The 16,663-nt window shown below is 40.1% G+C and overlaps 1 protein-coding gene and 1 long non-coding RNA gene across 2 annotated transcripts; one reads left to right on the forward strand and one right to left on the reverse strand.

Annotated features, from left to right (window-relative positions):
- Positions 1-10,075: 10,075 nt before the first annotated feature.
- On the reverse strand, positions 10,076-14,258 carry LOC134859494 (uncharacterized). The gene is made up of 3 exons (XR_010165108.1): positions 13,867-14,258; positions 10,593-10,752; positions 10,076-10,210 (listed from the first exon to the last, which is right to left on the reverse strand). It is a non-coding gene; the product is annotated as an uncharacterized LOC134859494 (long non-coding RNA).
- A 1,135-nt stretch (positions 14,259-15,393) lies between these two features.
- LOC134859376 (histone H2A-like) lies at positions 15,394-16,398 on the forward strand. Its single transcript, XM_063875838.1, has one exon. It carries the CDS (start codon positions 15,465-15,467, stop codon positions 15,846-15,848), a length of 384 nt encoding a protein of 127 aa, XP_063731908.1. The 5' UTR covers positions 15,394-15,464; the 3' UTR covers positions 15,849-16,398.
- Positions 16,399-16,663: the final 265 nt, after the last annotated feature.

Here is a 16,663-nt window from a genome sequence, read left to right on the forward strand (position 1 = left end):
GTCATCATGAAAATGTAGCAGAATAATAAAACTCTGGGGTCTTATTATAAATGGCCAAACATTTACACACATATCAGTACAATGATAAGTCTCTTGAAATGTGCTTTCTTCATTTTATAGCTTTTTGTTTCATTGGATGTACGTGTTTTTGGCATGTCCCACACACTGCTCTACTGACTACAGTGTATGTAATAAGTGGTTAAATGAGACTAAATAAAAAAAAAACATATATAATTTTGTTGTCCACAACAAGTTATTTGATAAAATGAGTCATTTTGATCATGCATATTTATTTTCATAATAATATTAAACATTTTGCGCGTGTCCCTGAAAATGCTGTCCACCCTGTCATTAAGGGGTAATGGCCCCTTTAAGAGACCCCCTTATTTCTTAAGTGACATCACTACCATCATTTTGTCATTCTTCAATGGAGGCTGAAGCAGTGGCTTGTTGCAGAGTAAGTATTTACACTTATATTTTGTAATGTTCATCATATTATGTCTGTAGTTGGATGTAGTCAAGCTTAACATGTCCACCCTGTCATAGTGAAATATCAATTAATATAAAAACCTCTCAGAAATTCAACATATATTTGTAAAACAGTGCAAAGTCACCTTGCTAACTAAATCATGTTGCTAACTGAAGGTCAACCATGTGCTCATTAAATGCTAACATTAGCCAAAAATGTCCACCCTGTCATTGTCCACCCTGTCATCAAGCCTTCCATGACAGGGTGGACAAGGTTCATGACAGGGTGGACATGCGCATAGTTTATGCTGATAAATGTGTGTAATAGCTGTTGTAATATGTATATTATTATTATAATATTATATTACAACACTTTAACAGTCAATTAATGTGTGTTCGGGAACATTTTGAATTGTCTTTTAGAAAATAATGAGTTCAAAAGGTGCTGAGATAGCAAGGAGATATCGGGAGCGTCGTGATGCTGACCCGGACAGAAGAACACAGTACCTTGAGAAAGAGAGGGACAAATGGACTAAAGACAGAGAGACTGGAAAGAAGAAGGGTATCAGTGAGCTCAGTGAGAGAGAGAAAAGGGCAAAAAGGAAGAAATGGAGTGAGGCAAAAAAGCAAGCGAGAGCCAGAAATAGGGCCAGTGCTTTGCTACAGTCAGAGACTCCACCTGACATTTCATATCTTTGTAAAAGGGAGGAAGGTGTTTTGGACTGCCCCTGCTTTAACCTTAAAGAGGTCTCTCTAGCAGATGTTCCTGGTTCATCTCATGAGACCCCAGCATCGGGTAAGGCAGATCATCCTAGGAGACCAGAAAGCCTTGAGGTAAAGCATATTGGAGAATGGTGTGTCGTTAATTACGACAATGAGGCTTACCCAGGTGTCATCATGGATGCAGAAGGGCACAGTGTAAGAGTCAAGTGTATGCACCGAAATGGCACAAACAAATTCCATTGGCCAAGTCTCCGGGAGGACATCTGTTGGTACCATGACTGGCAGATACTTTGCCTTATACCGGAACCACAGGCTCTGAACAAACGCTCTGTTCAAATTGAGGCGTCTGCTTGGAATTATGTGCAACAGCACCTTCAGATTTGAGCCATGTCTCTGCTGAGTAACATGCTGTAAGGTTTCAAAGTTCAACCGTTCTCCAGTTAACATTTTTGTTCTTCTTGTTCTACTGTTAAATGTGTGCAAAATGATTTGATAAGTTCAACAATAGAAGGCCATATTAATGTTGTATTTACATAATTTACCTTAGATTTATTGCATTTACGAGGCCATTCCATGACATTTCACAACATGTCCACCCTGTCGTGCCCAAGGTCCACCCTGTCATTTTCATGTTTTATGAAAATAAATACATTATTTTCACAAGTTAGCAAAAGCTTTTGTGTGATTCCTTAATAAACAAATGAGGGCCAAATAGTGTTGGTTGGAAGTTTGACCAGATATCTTTGTTGTTAGATTTTATTTAGAACATAAAGTGCAACTCTCGCAGATTTTATAGAGAAACAAACAGTTTGCCATCATTTCATTATTATCCAAATACTTTTCTAATTAACTAAAATATATTGTTGAGAAAGGGACTAAATAGCTTTCTGCAAATGTACATTTTATAATCACTATTTAATTACAATGTATTTACTTTACTTTGAATATGTCCATGACAGGGTGGACATATGTTGCCGTTTGCATGTACTTTGTCTGCTTGCAGTTAATTTATAAAAAAGTGTTGGAGCTTGACCAACATGCATTTCTAACAGCACAACATCTACTTCATAAAATGAATATGAAATTCAATGGAAAACTCAGCTTTTTTTTTTGGAAATGGGTAAGTCTCAAAGGCACCTTATGGTGATATTGACTCATATACATGAATTAAACACTTGATCCAGCATGAAAGCCACAGAGTTGCAGCTGCAACGTGCAGGAAGAACAACTGGTAATTAAAATAAACTATGTCAACTTAATTTGTTCCTTTCATACAGTATGAATACTGTAAGTATTGCACAGGCAGATAAGGCTCGAGAAGCTGAGGCGGTAAACTCTGATTGGTCAGAAGGCGGTGCTTTTACTGAGTTGATCTCTTATCTAGAACATAACCTGTCCCGGAGCAGTTTCAGTGTTCAGCATAAGTTACCATGGCGATCTACCCCAGTAAGAAGTGAACCAGCATCGTAGGACGGAAAACCCAGAGTTAACCCTCGCTACCTCGCTAACCAGGCCTACGGAGGGAGAGTCCCGCCCACACCAACACAAACAAACACAAGGGAGATGGCTGGAGGGGTACAGCCATGGCAAAGAAATATATAAATATAAAAGTTATTTAATATAGAGTCAATCCATTGAACAGAATCAACTTCAAGCTGGAAGGCCAGCCTTCACCAATGTTTGCTCCAGAAAATCTGAACCCAGAATAAAACAAAAGACAAGACTATCATAGGGAAGAAAACAGCACGGGGGACTGAGTACAGCCAAATCACAGCATGATGCCATTAGTCTATTGAAGGGGGGCCAGACGGTGAGAAGTATTTTAAGGTGACATTGGATGTTTTTGAAACGTGCCCTAAAATATCGTTGTAATAATAGAGAAACTCACTATCCCAGTAACTTTGTCCAGGATAGTTATACCTTCACAAAAATCACACCGGTATTTTCTGTTCCCCTTTCGTTCATGCACAAAAAAGCATTTCCCTCTGGGCTCAGCAGGTGAAAATCTAAAGGGGCGACGTCGGAGTTTCTAAAAACAAAAAGAAAGGTAATTAAGATTTTTACACAAACTACTAATAGTTGATTAACTTAAATTAAATTAAATATATAAAATATATATATATATATTCACAATATTAAGACTTTAAAAAATGTACAATGAAGATGTGTTTGTTTTTCTGGCAGAAAGTTGTTGAATAATAATAATAATAACTATAATAACAATAATAATAATAATTTCAATTTATATAGCGCCTTTCTAGGAACCCAAGGCCGCTTTCCATGTTGTGAGGACAGACAGAAAACAAATAAACAAACAAAAAAGTAGGACAAATAAAGTTAAATTAACTTTAAAAAAACGAAATAATAAACAACAGTGGAAAACAATGACCATAAAACACTTTGGCATCGACCAAACTGTTATTCTTAAAGGTCCCCAATTGTGCAAAATACACTTTTTGATGTCTTTATACATAAACATGTGTCCCCGGTGTGTAAGGAGACTCACAAAGTGTCAGAAAATACAACCCTCTCTCTTTTCCTCCCTACCCACATCTCTAATATCATTTTTTAAGTGGTAAACACTGGAGAAAGAACAAGCTATGTGCTGTATCGGAAATAAAGCGCCATGTGTTCTGGAAGTATTATGGTCTGTGTTTACATTAGCAAACAGGGCTAACAGTCAGAGCTAACACTGTACTGGAGAGACTGTGTGTAATATAAAGGTCCTGTCCTTGTGGTAAACCGAGAGAGAGAAACGTTTTGTCTGAAATATTAGTGGCAATGGGGAAGATTTTTCACAGACATTTAGATATGGACCCGGACTCTTTGATTTTAGATCACAAATCAAAACACTAGCTACTGCTGTTAGTAAAAGATTATAGAGTGTCTTTACTTTCGCTGCTAGGAAAATATATTACTGCAACGGCCTAAATATGAGGTCCCATCTCTCAAAGGCTGCAGAATAATTATATTTGAGTTGATTCCCCTGGAATATCTTACATGTGTTTAACATGCCAAATCTGATCAGTTCTATTAAATCAGGCAGCCTTACTTACATTTCCTTGGGCCTGATTTATCAGCTATTCTGGTTAAAGAACCTCCTGAATCTCCTGTAAATATAAGAAATTACCTTCATAAAAGTGACTCTCCTGTAACCTCCAATGTATGTCTGAAAACTCAGCTGTTTTTATTGTGTTAGTTGGTCATCTATCTGCTCTGACATCACTGTGTTTAAGAAAACTCAATACAAATATGATTTTCTTTTAAATGTAAATGGATTATTTGTGAAAACAAACTTCTGATCATTTATTGTTGTGAGTTTGACCTATTTAATGTTATTTCATTATTTTTGATGAAACGGCTTTAGAAGTATGATTTTTTTTTTTACTATCTAAAAACATGCTTGACCGAACAGTTGAAGTGTCATTTAGCGGTAAAAGTAGTGATGCTCAGATGATACATTTGCAATTGTTGGGATATTCTTAAACGTGTTTTTTAATTTTCAGGTTGTAGTCATGTTCAGAACACTGTCCCCAGTAATGTATGCATAGAAATATATTTTCTTTTAGTTTACTGCACACAAATCTTTTACCGTTTAGCGACATCTCTACCGTTTGGTAGAGGCCAATATTTCAAATACTTCGGGGTCCTTTGTTAAAAAAAAACATTGATTGTTGTTATTATAGCCCCACGGAAATAAAGAATGTGTGTGTGTGTGTGTGTGTGTGTGTGTGTGTGTGTGTGTGTGTGTGTGTGTGTGTGTGTGTGTGTGTGTGTGGGTGTGTGTGTGTGTGTGTGTGTGTGTGTGTGTGTGTGTGTGTGTGTGTGTGTGTGTGTGTGTGTGTGTGTGTGTGTGTGTGTGTGTGTGTGTTTGTGTTTATAGTATGAAAACCTGTGAAACTAATTGAACAACTACCTACGAAGGCCAAACAGTGTCGACTGTTTTCCTCGGGGTCGAATCTGAGTGTTAAATAGCAACACCTCCCTGGATGATTGCATCGACCTTCCTCACAAAGGCTGTTACTACCCTCCCTTGACCCTTACTGACAATGCATCGTCCCCACTTCTTCAGCACAAAGCAATCCGCAGAGCACCTTAAGATGCATCTTCAAAGCTAATCCACTCAACGCATTGATTTGAGTGTGTTTAGCTCCCACTGGCCCCGGCAACTTTCTGTAGCAGAGCGAAGACTAAAAGAGAGTGAGCCAACCGATGGAGGAAGACAGACAAATCAAACGATAAACCAAGAGATGTAACAAGGTGGAAAGGGGATGGGTCCAGCCAGTACCAACCACCGGTGTACAAGACCCACTGAGCAAGCATCTGAATAGAGGGGGGGAATGGAGAGCAGTGACAGGTAGGGTCATCCCCCTCATGGCTTCTATCTGACGCTTTTAGAGAGCTCAACAATGGCTTGGAGATGTCAAGTGGAAAGCCAACAATTTTAGAACGCTGTCTGGGCGCTGAGAGAAAAGATCCACCTCTGGCATCATTATTAGGAAACATCAAGTCACACAGCTCTGCAGACAGACACAGACAAGGCCAGAGTCAGGTGATAGCTTCCACTCAGAGAGTGGAAGGATTCCTGTTCCTGCACAGTAACGCTCCAGGTTCCAGATTTCATTAAAGACATTACCTCTTTTTAATTAAATGTAATGAAAAATACGTAAAATAGCCTCAGAAGGTGATTTTGCTGTGGCAACGGAAAACCTTTCCCAGTTTGGGATTAATAAAGTATTTTTGATTCTGAATCTGATTGTATAGCAGGCTAAAAAGGCTTCTGTAACAATTATTAGGATAAGCCTTATTTAGTTTATCTTTTGAATGGTGTTAGGACCTGTGGGGTGTGGTTTAGTCAGGTGGGCAGGGTCAGCATTGAAGACCCAGAAAGAAACTCTTAGAATATGTTCACCTCACATACAAGGCACCTAGATATGATGTGGGCTCGATGGCCATCCAGGGCACTGTTACCCAATTCATTTTGGGAATTTGTGCTCTATTAAAGTTGATGCTATGAAGGGCTGAAGGACTTGTTAAAATAAGATAAGATTTACTTCATTAATCCCAGACTGGGAAATGTTTGCGTTGCAGCAGCATAATACAATACACGTCACTCCACATATAAATAAAATAAGAAATACACAATTCTAAAGTATGAACATCTTAGAGAAGAAATATAAATAAAAATAAACCGGCATTATATATATATATACAGTTTAATATGAACATAAATAATCAGTAAACTGTGAGACAGGTAGACTATTGACTATTGGAAATAAACATCGGAATGGACATCATCTGAGAAATGTACAATTTTTGCATCCTAACTATTCTCTTGATCTTCATCAGCATTTAAAGTAAATACATTGAAACTGGAACAGAGCCAACTCATTCCACTGAGGAAGATGATAAGACGCTGTACAGCTCAAGAAACCTCAATTTTAAACTGATCTTGATGCTTTTTTATTGTTTGAAGTTTGCTTAACCATCGCATCTCACATCGCACTTTAAAGGAGCCTTTGAATGTAATTCATACACGCCATTTTTAATAGCCTGCCTGCAAATTACAGATTTCAAAACAAAGCTTGTTTTTAGCGTGGAAGCTAGCTAGCCAACAGAGACTGGAGAAGATATCACCGTCCAAAATCATAACCAAACCTGTGAGAGAACAACAACAATCAACCCTGCTTACGGAGGCTGATCAACACAGTAAAACATTACACCTCCAAGCCTACACAGACTACCTTCAACATTACAAAGCAGCCCAGTCCACCTACTAATCGCTACTCTGGCTCCTCCAACCACAAGGCTCTTCTCCACCATTAACAAGCTTCTGACACTGACAGGTGTTCTCTCTTTTACTAATCGGAAATCGACACCAGATACCGAAACCTGATCACTTCCTCTGCCCTCTTCGATGACCTCCCCTCTCCTATCTCAGTTCTCCCCTGTGTCCCCCTGGAGTGCTCCAACCTTATGATTTGGATGAAAACCCCCACCTGTGTTTAGGATCCCATCCCATCCCCTTCCACCCATCTTATTAAAAACGGGTCCCATGTCTCCCCATCTCTCCACTCAGAGGGTGGAGAGATGAATCAAACCTCCTTGAACATCACTGCTTGGCTTTGGTTACATTTCAGAAACAAACAGCAATTCATCAACATTATATTTCAATTTTCTGTATTGATAACACATGTGGAAACTTTGACAATAAAGTGGACTTTGACTTTGACTGATTACCACACTACTTCACCCCCACCCAAGCTCTCCTGACTCAAGGCGTCCCCCAGGGTTCAATGCTTGATCGTCTCCTGTTCATAATCCACTTGCTAACGCCATGGTCTCCACTTCCACCGCTACATCAATGATTTCCAGCTCTTCATTTCCACTAAATCCATCACCACTACAACCTTATCCACTCTGGCCAACTTCCTCACAGCAATTTAACGATGGATCCATACAAACTTATCTTAACTGTAATAAATTTGATATGATCATTATCGGCCCCAAATCCCTCACCAAAACAAATCACAACTTCTGCAACCTCACCTTTGGAACCACAACAACCAGGTCACAAGAACCGCCTTTTCCAAGCTTACCAAGAAAGCTCGTATCGGCCCATCACTCTCCGTCCCTGCTGCCCAAACCCTCATCCATGTCTTCATCACATCCAGAATCCACTGCTACAACAGTATCATCCATGGTAAACCATTCACTCCTCAATAACTTCCAGAAAATCCAGAACTCTGCTGCTCATCTGTCGATAATAAAGGAGGGGGGTCACGCATACGTGGGCCTAGAACCTCTACTGGCTCCCTGTCCCTCAACGCATTCATTTAAAATCAGCCTCCCCACTCACAAAACCCTCCATAACCAGGCCCCCTCCTACCTCAATGTGTTCGACTTAGACTAACTTTTATTAGGGTATAATTGATTTTAAAAACCAATTTTTGGATATGATTGAGAAAAGACATATTTATATTTGCATGCTCCAATTTGAAAATACAATTCTGGGAATGTAACAAAGAATAAATTGGGACACTGTTTCAACATGGAGCTGTGGTGCCATCTAGTGTCCAGACAGACTCTCACACACACTGACCCAAATACCCAAAGCCTGAATATGCTGCCACATCTTTATCTCTACATAGCCAGCCCTGTGGAACATCATTAATTAATTGAAGTAAGGTCACTCATATCGCCTTTCACAATAAAATTGAGTCTTCATTAATTAGGGGTTTTATTTATTCCTTATTCAAATGAGATGCTAAATTCTCCAATCTAATCCCTCTTAGTTTATATTAGCACTCAGGTCCAAGCTCTAAAGTGTGTGCATGATGACACGACCTTGATCCCCACTTACACTACATTAGGGAGGATAAATGCGCTGCTATGGTTAATAACCCAGAAATATTACTGAGACTAGACAAATCAGCCTCTCACTAAAAGTACACACGCAGACACACTCCCCCCCCCCCCCCCCCCACACACACACACCTAGAGAGGGATACAGACAGATCGAGATACACACATACATTTAACACAGTTGCTTTTGCTTTCTCAGCAAGGCTTTGTGACATGAGGTACAAAACTGCTGAGGAGATGGTGTGGTGTGTTTCAGCTCTCGTCATGGCTCATATATTATATGTTGAAGGAAGTCATAACCTTTCCTTTTCACATCTCCATATAGTACGATAACAGCACCGTGCAGCTACTTCTATTTTTGCTCTCACAGAGGCACTTTGGTGCAGCTCTCTGTAAAACCATTGCATTTAAACTTTGAGGATTATTTTCACATCCCAGAAGACTAAAGTGAACTCTGAGTTCATTCTGGAGAGTTTCCTCAGTTACTGAACAAATTTCTGTTTCTCTGAATACTTATATTAAACGTGTGATACGTGTTTTATTCACCAAAAGACTGTACAAAAGTATACATTACATTAAATGTTATTTAGCTGACGCTTATATTGAAAGCAAAGCCTCAAACTCAAAACAGCAGTAACCTGCAAGTAAATGTGTTACAAATAAGACAATCCATTGTAAATGCTGGGTAATTAGTCTCAAGTGACATAAATATTTTAAGTAAAGGTGTCAGTACTTTAAACAAAGTGACTGCGGAACCGTATACCAAACCCCCCACAACAACTTTCTAACGCCAGAAAAGAGGGGCTGTGGATGTGTTTGTTTAAACTGTCTGAAACTACAAATGTGAACGGCATGCCTCGCTTGGCAAGGTGCACAGATGTGAGAAAGTAATTTGAACAACAAACGGTAACACAATGAAGTATATCAGCAGGTATGTCAGGCTTCTGATGCAGACAGAGCGTGTTAGTAGGAGGGATTCAATGGTAGGTTTCGCTGTCTTTGAGAGCAATGTGAAAGGGAACCAAATGAGCCCTGCAGCAAGATCATTTACATCAATAAAAGGAGACATACCGCTTAAATAAATACTTAAATAAGTATCCTCGTCCTGCATTTCCAATCTTACTTAAGGGACCCGTGTGTAGTATTTAAGGGGGCTCTATTGGTATATGGAGTATAATATTCATCAGAATTTTCCTTTGTGTGTATATTCACCTGAAGCCCAGATAGCAAAATCATTATGGCCCAAATTTGGCCCACAACTGGCATGCCATTTTGGCAAAGCTTTGGAATGATGTACGGCCCAAATTTGGGCCAAATTAGGCGTGCCAAAAGAAAAACAAAGGGAGGCCAAAACCCAGCCAAAACCAATTTTGGATTACCAAAATGTAGCCAAAATCCCCCAAACCTTGCCAAAAAGAAGCGATAACTGACCCAAAGTTTAGTGTATTATTATGCACAAAAAATGAAACAATGTATTTTAAAGAGATATATTCTTTATTATTAGTCATTCAATTTGTTGCTCCATGGTTGGGGGCTGGCTGGCGGTTTTTCCTCCCTCCCTCCCTATCCCCAGCCCAGTAAAACCATCTTTTGGTAGCCTCTGCAATCTGTACATCTGTAGCGACTGAGCAGGCTGGATTGCGTCTCACTGCATCTGAAAGTGAAGACATACACAAAGAAAGTCTGTGTCAGTGATTTTAACAGATATAACTGGATTTAAACAGCAATAATGCATGCTACAATGTTCTTCATTATGCAAAGTTACAACTGTAAGCATTGCCAATACAACTCATCATGTAGGAGATAGGTGTGTGGGTTCTGTGGTTGTGTGGGCTGTGTGTTGTCTCCCAGAAACATTTCAAAAGTGCTTTGAGTTCAGTTCTGTTAAATTCTACTAGGAATAGAATTGTCTGACAGTCGACTGATGGTTTCAGCCTGATAGAATCCGCATAGGTGCAGGAGCCTTTGGAAAAGAGTTATCAGAGCCTAGAACAGGATGCTTGTGATAAACAGTGATGAACAGTTAAAATGCTTACCCATCACTGCTGCCTTCAGATGCAGTTTCTCAAACGGAATCTTTCCGTGCAACCCCCGCCATGAGATTGTTTTAGCTCGGCCATTTTTGATGACCTGTTTTAGGATGTGCCAAACTGTGTCTTTGACATCGGCTCCCCCTGCCAATCCAAGACTGATGACCTATAAAAGAAAAAGAACCGGTAGTAGGGCGGGGGGGATAAATGGCCAAAAATAAAAAAATTGGAAAATGATTACGCCCACTTCAGTGATGGTGCATTGGGTCATTTGGGAGATATTTTGTATTGGAAGTTGGTACCTATCATGAAATAAACCCCCCACCCCACCCAAAAAACTAAATCGGACATGTTTTTTGCCCCCTTTTATCATTAAAAATAAAATAAAATCTTGAGAGAACACTTTGGTTCACCTGTCAGATGTTGCAATGTTCTAATGTGATAAAGTACATTTACATAATACATTGTGGCTGCTGGTTGACTGCAAGCAAACCGTTGAAATCCCCAAGCAGACAGTCATATTCAACACACCATCAGACAAGCAGTTAAACAAAGTTGTCCCAGGTATGTTTTTTCCTTTTAAACAAAATTATTATATTCTAATTGTATTATTATATGATTTATTGTACTATAATTTAGCTTGGTTTGTGTCAGGTTCCAATATTAGTCATACTTTTAGCTTTCTATCTGTTAAGAACATAGCTCAAACTAGCTAGCTAGCTAGCTTAGTGCAACAAACCCTGGAACCGCTACAGGGAATTCCTCCTCTTCCTTGAGCAAAGGCAGGTATCCAGTGTGCTGTTTTCCTACAAAGACAGCAGGTTTGGATGTCTCTCCAGGGCAGCATTAGTCCTAATATACCACTTTGGCCATCTGACAGAGTTCCTGAGCCAGAACCCTCACATAAACAACCGCCTGGCCTGCCTCATCAGAGAAGTGATGGAGCTTCCCTACCTCAAAGTGGCCCTTTTGGTGTTTGCCTGCCTGGGTGTGCACTTGGTGGAGCCCTTCTATGCCAGAACCATAGAGAAAGATGCTACCCATACTCAGCCCACGGAGTTCTACAAGGGACTGCATACAGGCTTGGGCCAGCCAATCAGCGACAACTACACTACGTTCACAACACCTGAGTATCCTGTAGTGTCTGACAAGCTTTTCAGTAGCGTAAAGAAGACCTACACGGAAGAGGTCCTGAACTCAGTGTCAGACGTGGCTGCCGAACACTTGGATGAAGTGAAGAAGCTGACAGGTCTCATGCAGCCCCATCTGAAGACTGTCCTGGCCAGGCAGAGGAGGGACTATGGGATTGATGAGGAGACCTTCCCAATAGACTACCCTGTCAGTGAACAGGCTAGTAACATTGATGGCACCCCTGTGCACAACATTGGGATGGAGAGACAATGTGGCAAGGTGGACTACAGACTGAAGAAGCTAGGCACACTGAACGCAGTCAGTAGGTCAATAATTTTACAGAAGAGCCAGGAGCTTAGGGATGGACAGATTCCGTCCTTCAGAGGTTTCAAGGCAGCAGCCCAAGCAAAAAGAGAGGTTGAACTCAACTGGAGTAAACTCATGAAGGCGAAATTCGAGAGTGGGGCAGACGAGAAACAGGAGATGGCTCAAAGAAAGGAGAGGAAGAGACTAGACATGCTGGACACACTGAAATCTAGAGGTGGCCCCTTCACTGACAGTGGGGAAGTTGAAAAGTTCCTTGTGGATGAAAGTCTGAACAACAACGCAAAGCTGCAGAGGATGAAGCTTGAGGTTCAGTTTGCCAGAGAAAGCACCACGCTTCTGCCTTAAGTCGATCCTATCTTCAGAATCCAGGTGACACTGCCCAGTGGGAAGAGGAGGATGAAAACAGCACAGGAGTTTGGAGATGCTCTCATGGCGTACCTAGGCAAGAGGAGTGACCGAACCACACTGGAATATGCAAAATTCCAAGAAAGTCTTGAAAGGCTAAGAAAAATGTGAGGTGCTACTTAAGACTGACAAGTTCAAGTTCTTTCCATGTCAATGTGACTGAATAAGAAGTCTTGCCCTTAAAACAGCGCGGAATTCAACATTCTTTCTCTCAGCTTGGGCCCTTGCCTTGCGGTGCTACTCTCTCCTCGGGTACTCCACCCACGCAAGACAGGCCGTCCCGAGAGGACGTAAACTGAACGGACTATGAACCACGTGTTAACCTGAGTATAGGCCTGCTCAACTTCAAATCGAAGTTACCAGCAGTGGTGTAGTGGGGATTTTTTTAATGGGGGAGACGCTGGGTATGACGTCATAAAAAACGGAATCCTGCGTGTTTTAAAAATAATGAAATAAATAGTTCAAAATAATGACCACTACACAAGCGAAGTTGTGATGCCCCCGTGTTCGTTCCCAGCGCCCCCCTGGGTTCTACGAACGCCCCCCAATGTTGCATTTATCTAATGTGAGAAAAATGTTGTTACTTTGATTCATTTTATCCATGTTTTAACGTGTACACTGTGATTCACTTAGAATTCGGACCATACGCTCTGTTTTCGTTGTGTTAACCACTTCGGTAGGAAGTGGAAGGAATCGGTGATTTGTTGTGTTTAAAGGCCTAGTTGAGACTATCCCAAGTTAGAATTCCTTTGTCTTTCTCCCACATTTGCGCTCACTATTACCTACCCCCATTCTAGTCAACGTCGCGCACCGACGCTGCGCATTACACGCACACTGTAAGCCTGCGCACAATACACTCAGCCTCCTGTGTGCTCTAGCCAGTATCGTGATTGATAGATAAACTCATCACACCTACCCCTAATCCTTCTTTGATCCCAATTTATCTGGATTGTATTTTCTTTCCTTACTGTTTGTTTTTATACTTGAATTAAGTTTGCTTTGATTGCTTTGATACATTTCTTGAGAATAAACTGTGTCTGATATATGTGTTGCAATATTCACTGAACCCAGCCTTTTCCAACTAAAGAACTCAAAAGACCTTCAACCTTTATCAAGTGTTTATATGATCATTTTGGTTCTAATTATAAGTTACATTATACATTAATTAGTAATTATTAATCAGTTTCACATTGATAGTTAAATATATTTTATGACTGATATATTACATTGATTTATGAGACTGATTTATTGATTTGAATTATGAGACTGATTTATTGATTTGAATTATGAGACTGATTTATTGATTTGAATTATGAGACTGATGTAAGACCCCTATTGCACCTACAAAAGAAAAGTACCATTATTTTTATCAATCATGCAGCATTACCCTTTCCTACAGAAATCAACAGCAGCTCACCAATTCCTGACGAAGGTCCCGCTGGCTTGCCAGGTCGCCCTCCAGGGCCTCCAGAGCCTGTCGATCAGCCAGTGGGAAATAGGCAGTATGCCTGGAAGGGGTGGATATCCCCTGACCTCCCTGGATGTATCTGTGGAGTCTTGAATCATTCTAATCATGCCCTTTTGCTGGTCCAACAGGATTTGTTGGTTAACCAACAGGTCACGAAGAAGAGCTGAACATTTTTTAAAAGTATAATTTAGTATAAAAGGGCAGTTTTGGATCAAGCCATGTATGAATGTATGTTTGTATGTACATTCATTTTTTTTATGTTTGTTTTTATTCATTTATCTATTTATTTGCCCAACTACCTATCCATCTATCTTTGTATTTATCTATTCTATTCAAACTAGTTCCATATTCCATATATCCACAGGTGTAGGAATGGGGGGGTAAAAATAAATACACCAAAATACATAGTTGTTAGCTTTAAAAAATATTGAATGATCACTATTTTATATTGTATTATATTGTCAATATTAATTCAAATATGTTTGTGTAATTACTTTATACAGCCTATATGGTATGCTATTTGGATGGACATGCTTCCAGGTAACCATGGAGTAGAAGTGTGAGACTCTGATGACTTCATATAAGGCCCGATACTCAGCCATAATCAGTGTTGTGCCTCAAATGGAATACCAAGGAGCGACTCGGTTCGATTAATAACTTAAAGCTGAATGAAGGGCCCGGGCGGGGGATATGAAACAATGTCAACAATAGTATTGGACACATATAGACATAATTACTTTGACTTGTAATGATGGAAAGGATATGAACACGGAGTGGGAGGAACAAACTGTGTGTGTGTGTGTGTGTGTGTGTGTGTGTGTGTGTGTGTGTGTGTGTGTGTGTGTGTGTGTGTGTGTGTGTGTGTGTGATGACTTCATATAAGTCGGAGGTCAACTTTACTTTTATTTCAAATCAAAGAACACTGATTAACACAAATTTGATGAATCTGATCAATACTATATAACAACGACAACAACAATTAAATAACTGAACAGCAAGCGTTCCTTGCTATCTGCGCATGTAGGGTATGGTTGCTAGCTAAGGACTCGAAAGTGCACGAGAAGCTAGACTAGAGTGAGTGGATATTACAATGGCAGAAGCTACAAAATCTTAAATTTAGGAGGATTATTTTTTCGTGAAAAAGCAGGATAATGTATAGAAGGGAAAATAAGTCGGACCGGTTAATCCTGTCGGGACTTATTTTCCTGATAATGAAAACTGTCACCGTCGTTCTATACAGTATCCAGTATACAATATTACATATTTCCCACCGATATGCTAACTCGCTTAATTGACATACAGTAGGTTTCGAAGGTAGCTTGGATATACTTGGGATTTACCATTGCCTACTTAAAATCTAAAACAAGAAATAGGCTAGAACTTATATTCCAGCTAGAAAGGATATAATGACCGGCTCGCTGCATTTGCCTGCTCCATATCCAACTTACTATTATAGGCTGTAAAATGTACCCGGGAACATATAAAAAAGCGGTTCTTCTGTCAGAGCAACACTTTCTTGAGTACCTACCTACAAGGCAGATCTGAAAATGAGTGGAAGAGGCAAAACCGGCGGAAAATCCCGAGCAAAGGCTAAAACCCGCTCCTCCCGTGCCGGGCTCCAGTTCCCTGTCGGTCGTGTCCACCGACATCTGAGGAAGGGTAACTATGCCCAGCGCGTCGGTGCCGGAGCCCCTGTCTACCTGGCAGCCGTGCTGGAGTACCTCACCGCTGAGATCCTGGAGCTGGCTGGAAACGCTGCCCGCGACAACAAGAAGACTCGTATCATCCCCCGTCACCTGCAGCTGGCTGTCCGCAACGACGAGGAGCTCAACAAACTGCTGGGAGGAGTGACCATCGCTCAGGGCGGTGTGCTGCCCAACATCCAGGCTGTGCTGCTGCCCAAGAAGACCGAGAAGGCTGCCAAGAAGTAAACAACCAAAACCATCTCAAACAAACCAACGGCCCTTTTAAGAGCCACACTCACCTCTAACTAAAGATGGAGTTCTCTTTTTATTTTTATTTTAAAATCATATATAGTTTGCATAATGGTCTACTGGGGAATACTCATTGTAGTAAATACAAATCACTCATTGACGAAGCTATTTGTATAGGCTAACTAAATGAATAAAACTCTACTACACCTTAATTCCCACACAGATTTGGTACCACACTATTCTGGTGTTTGAACTTGTGTTGTAGTGGACATGGACATTTAAAATACACTTGTTTTATAACCTAATTCTCTTCATCTATGTATTACTACATGAGTCAAATAACATTACTTAAATCAACATCATATCTTAATTTCATTCAATACATTGCTAACGGGTTGGAGTTCAGTCTCCAAATCAAATCTCTTCAAAAGACAAATCATACAGTGAGGAGAATAGAGTCTTAGAGTAAAGACAAGACGACTCCTGTCTTAACATGTATTATCATAAGGGGAGAATCTTCATTAAATTCATCTGATCTTCATTAAAACATGTTTTCTAATTGATCAGAGTAGAAGTAGTGCTCAGCATAAACAACTCTGTTGTAAAAGCCACTTTAGATACAAGCTCCATAGGGGAAGTGAACCAAACTATTCATTTAAACTTATTTTCATAACTGTTTTCACCACTCACTACGAAAATCAAGCATCACTAAATACATGATGGGCTTAATGAAAATTATGTTTAAAAAGTAACAATTTGTTGTACAAAAAGCACACTTCAAAACCTAATAACAAAAAGAAGAATGCACTGAA

The sequence above is a fragment of the Eleginops maclovinus genome, chromosome 23 (assembly GCF_036324505.1).
Source record: "Eleginops maclovinus isolate JMC-PN-2008 ecotype Puerto Natales chromosome 23, JC_Emac_rtc_rv5, whole genome shotgun sequence".
NCBI lineage: Eukaryota > Metazoa > Chordata > Actinopteri > Perciformes > Eleginopidae > Eleginops > Eleginops maclovinus.

Coding starts and splice junctions, on each gene's coding strand:
- LOC134859376 (XM_063875838.1), top strand. CDS start 15,465: ATGAGTGGAAGAGGCAAAACCGGCGGAAAATCCCGAGCAAAGGCTAAA.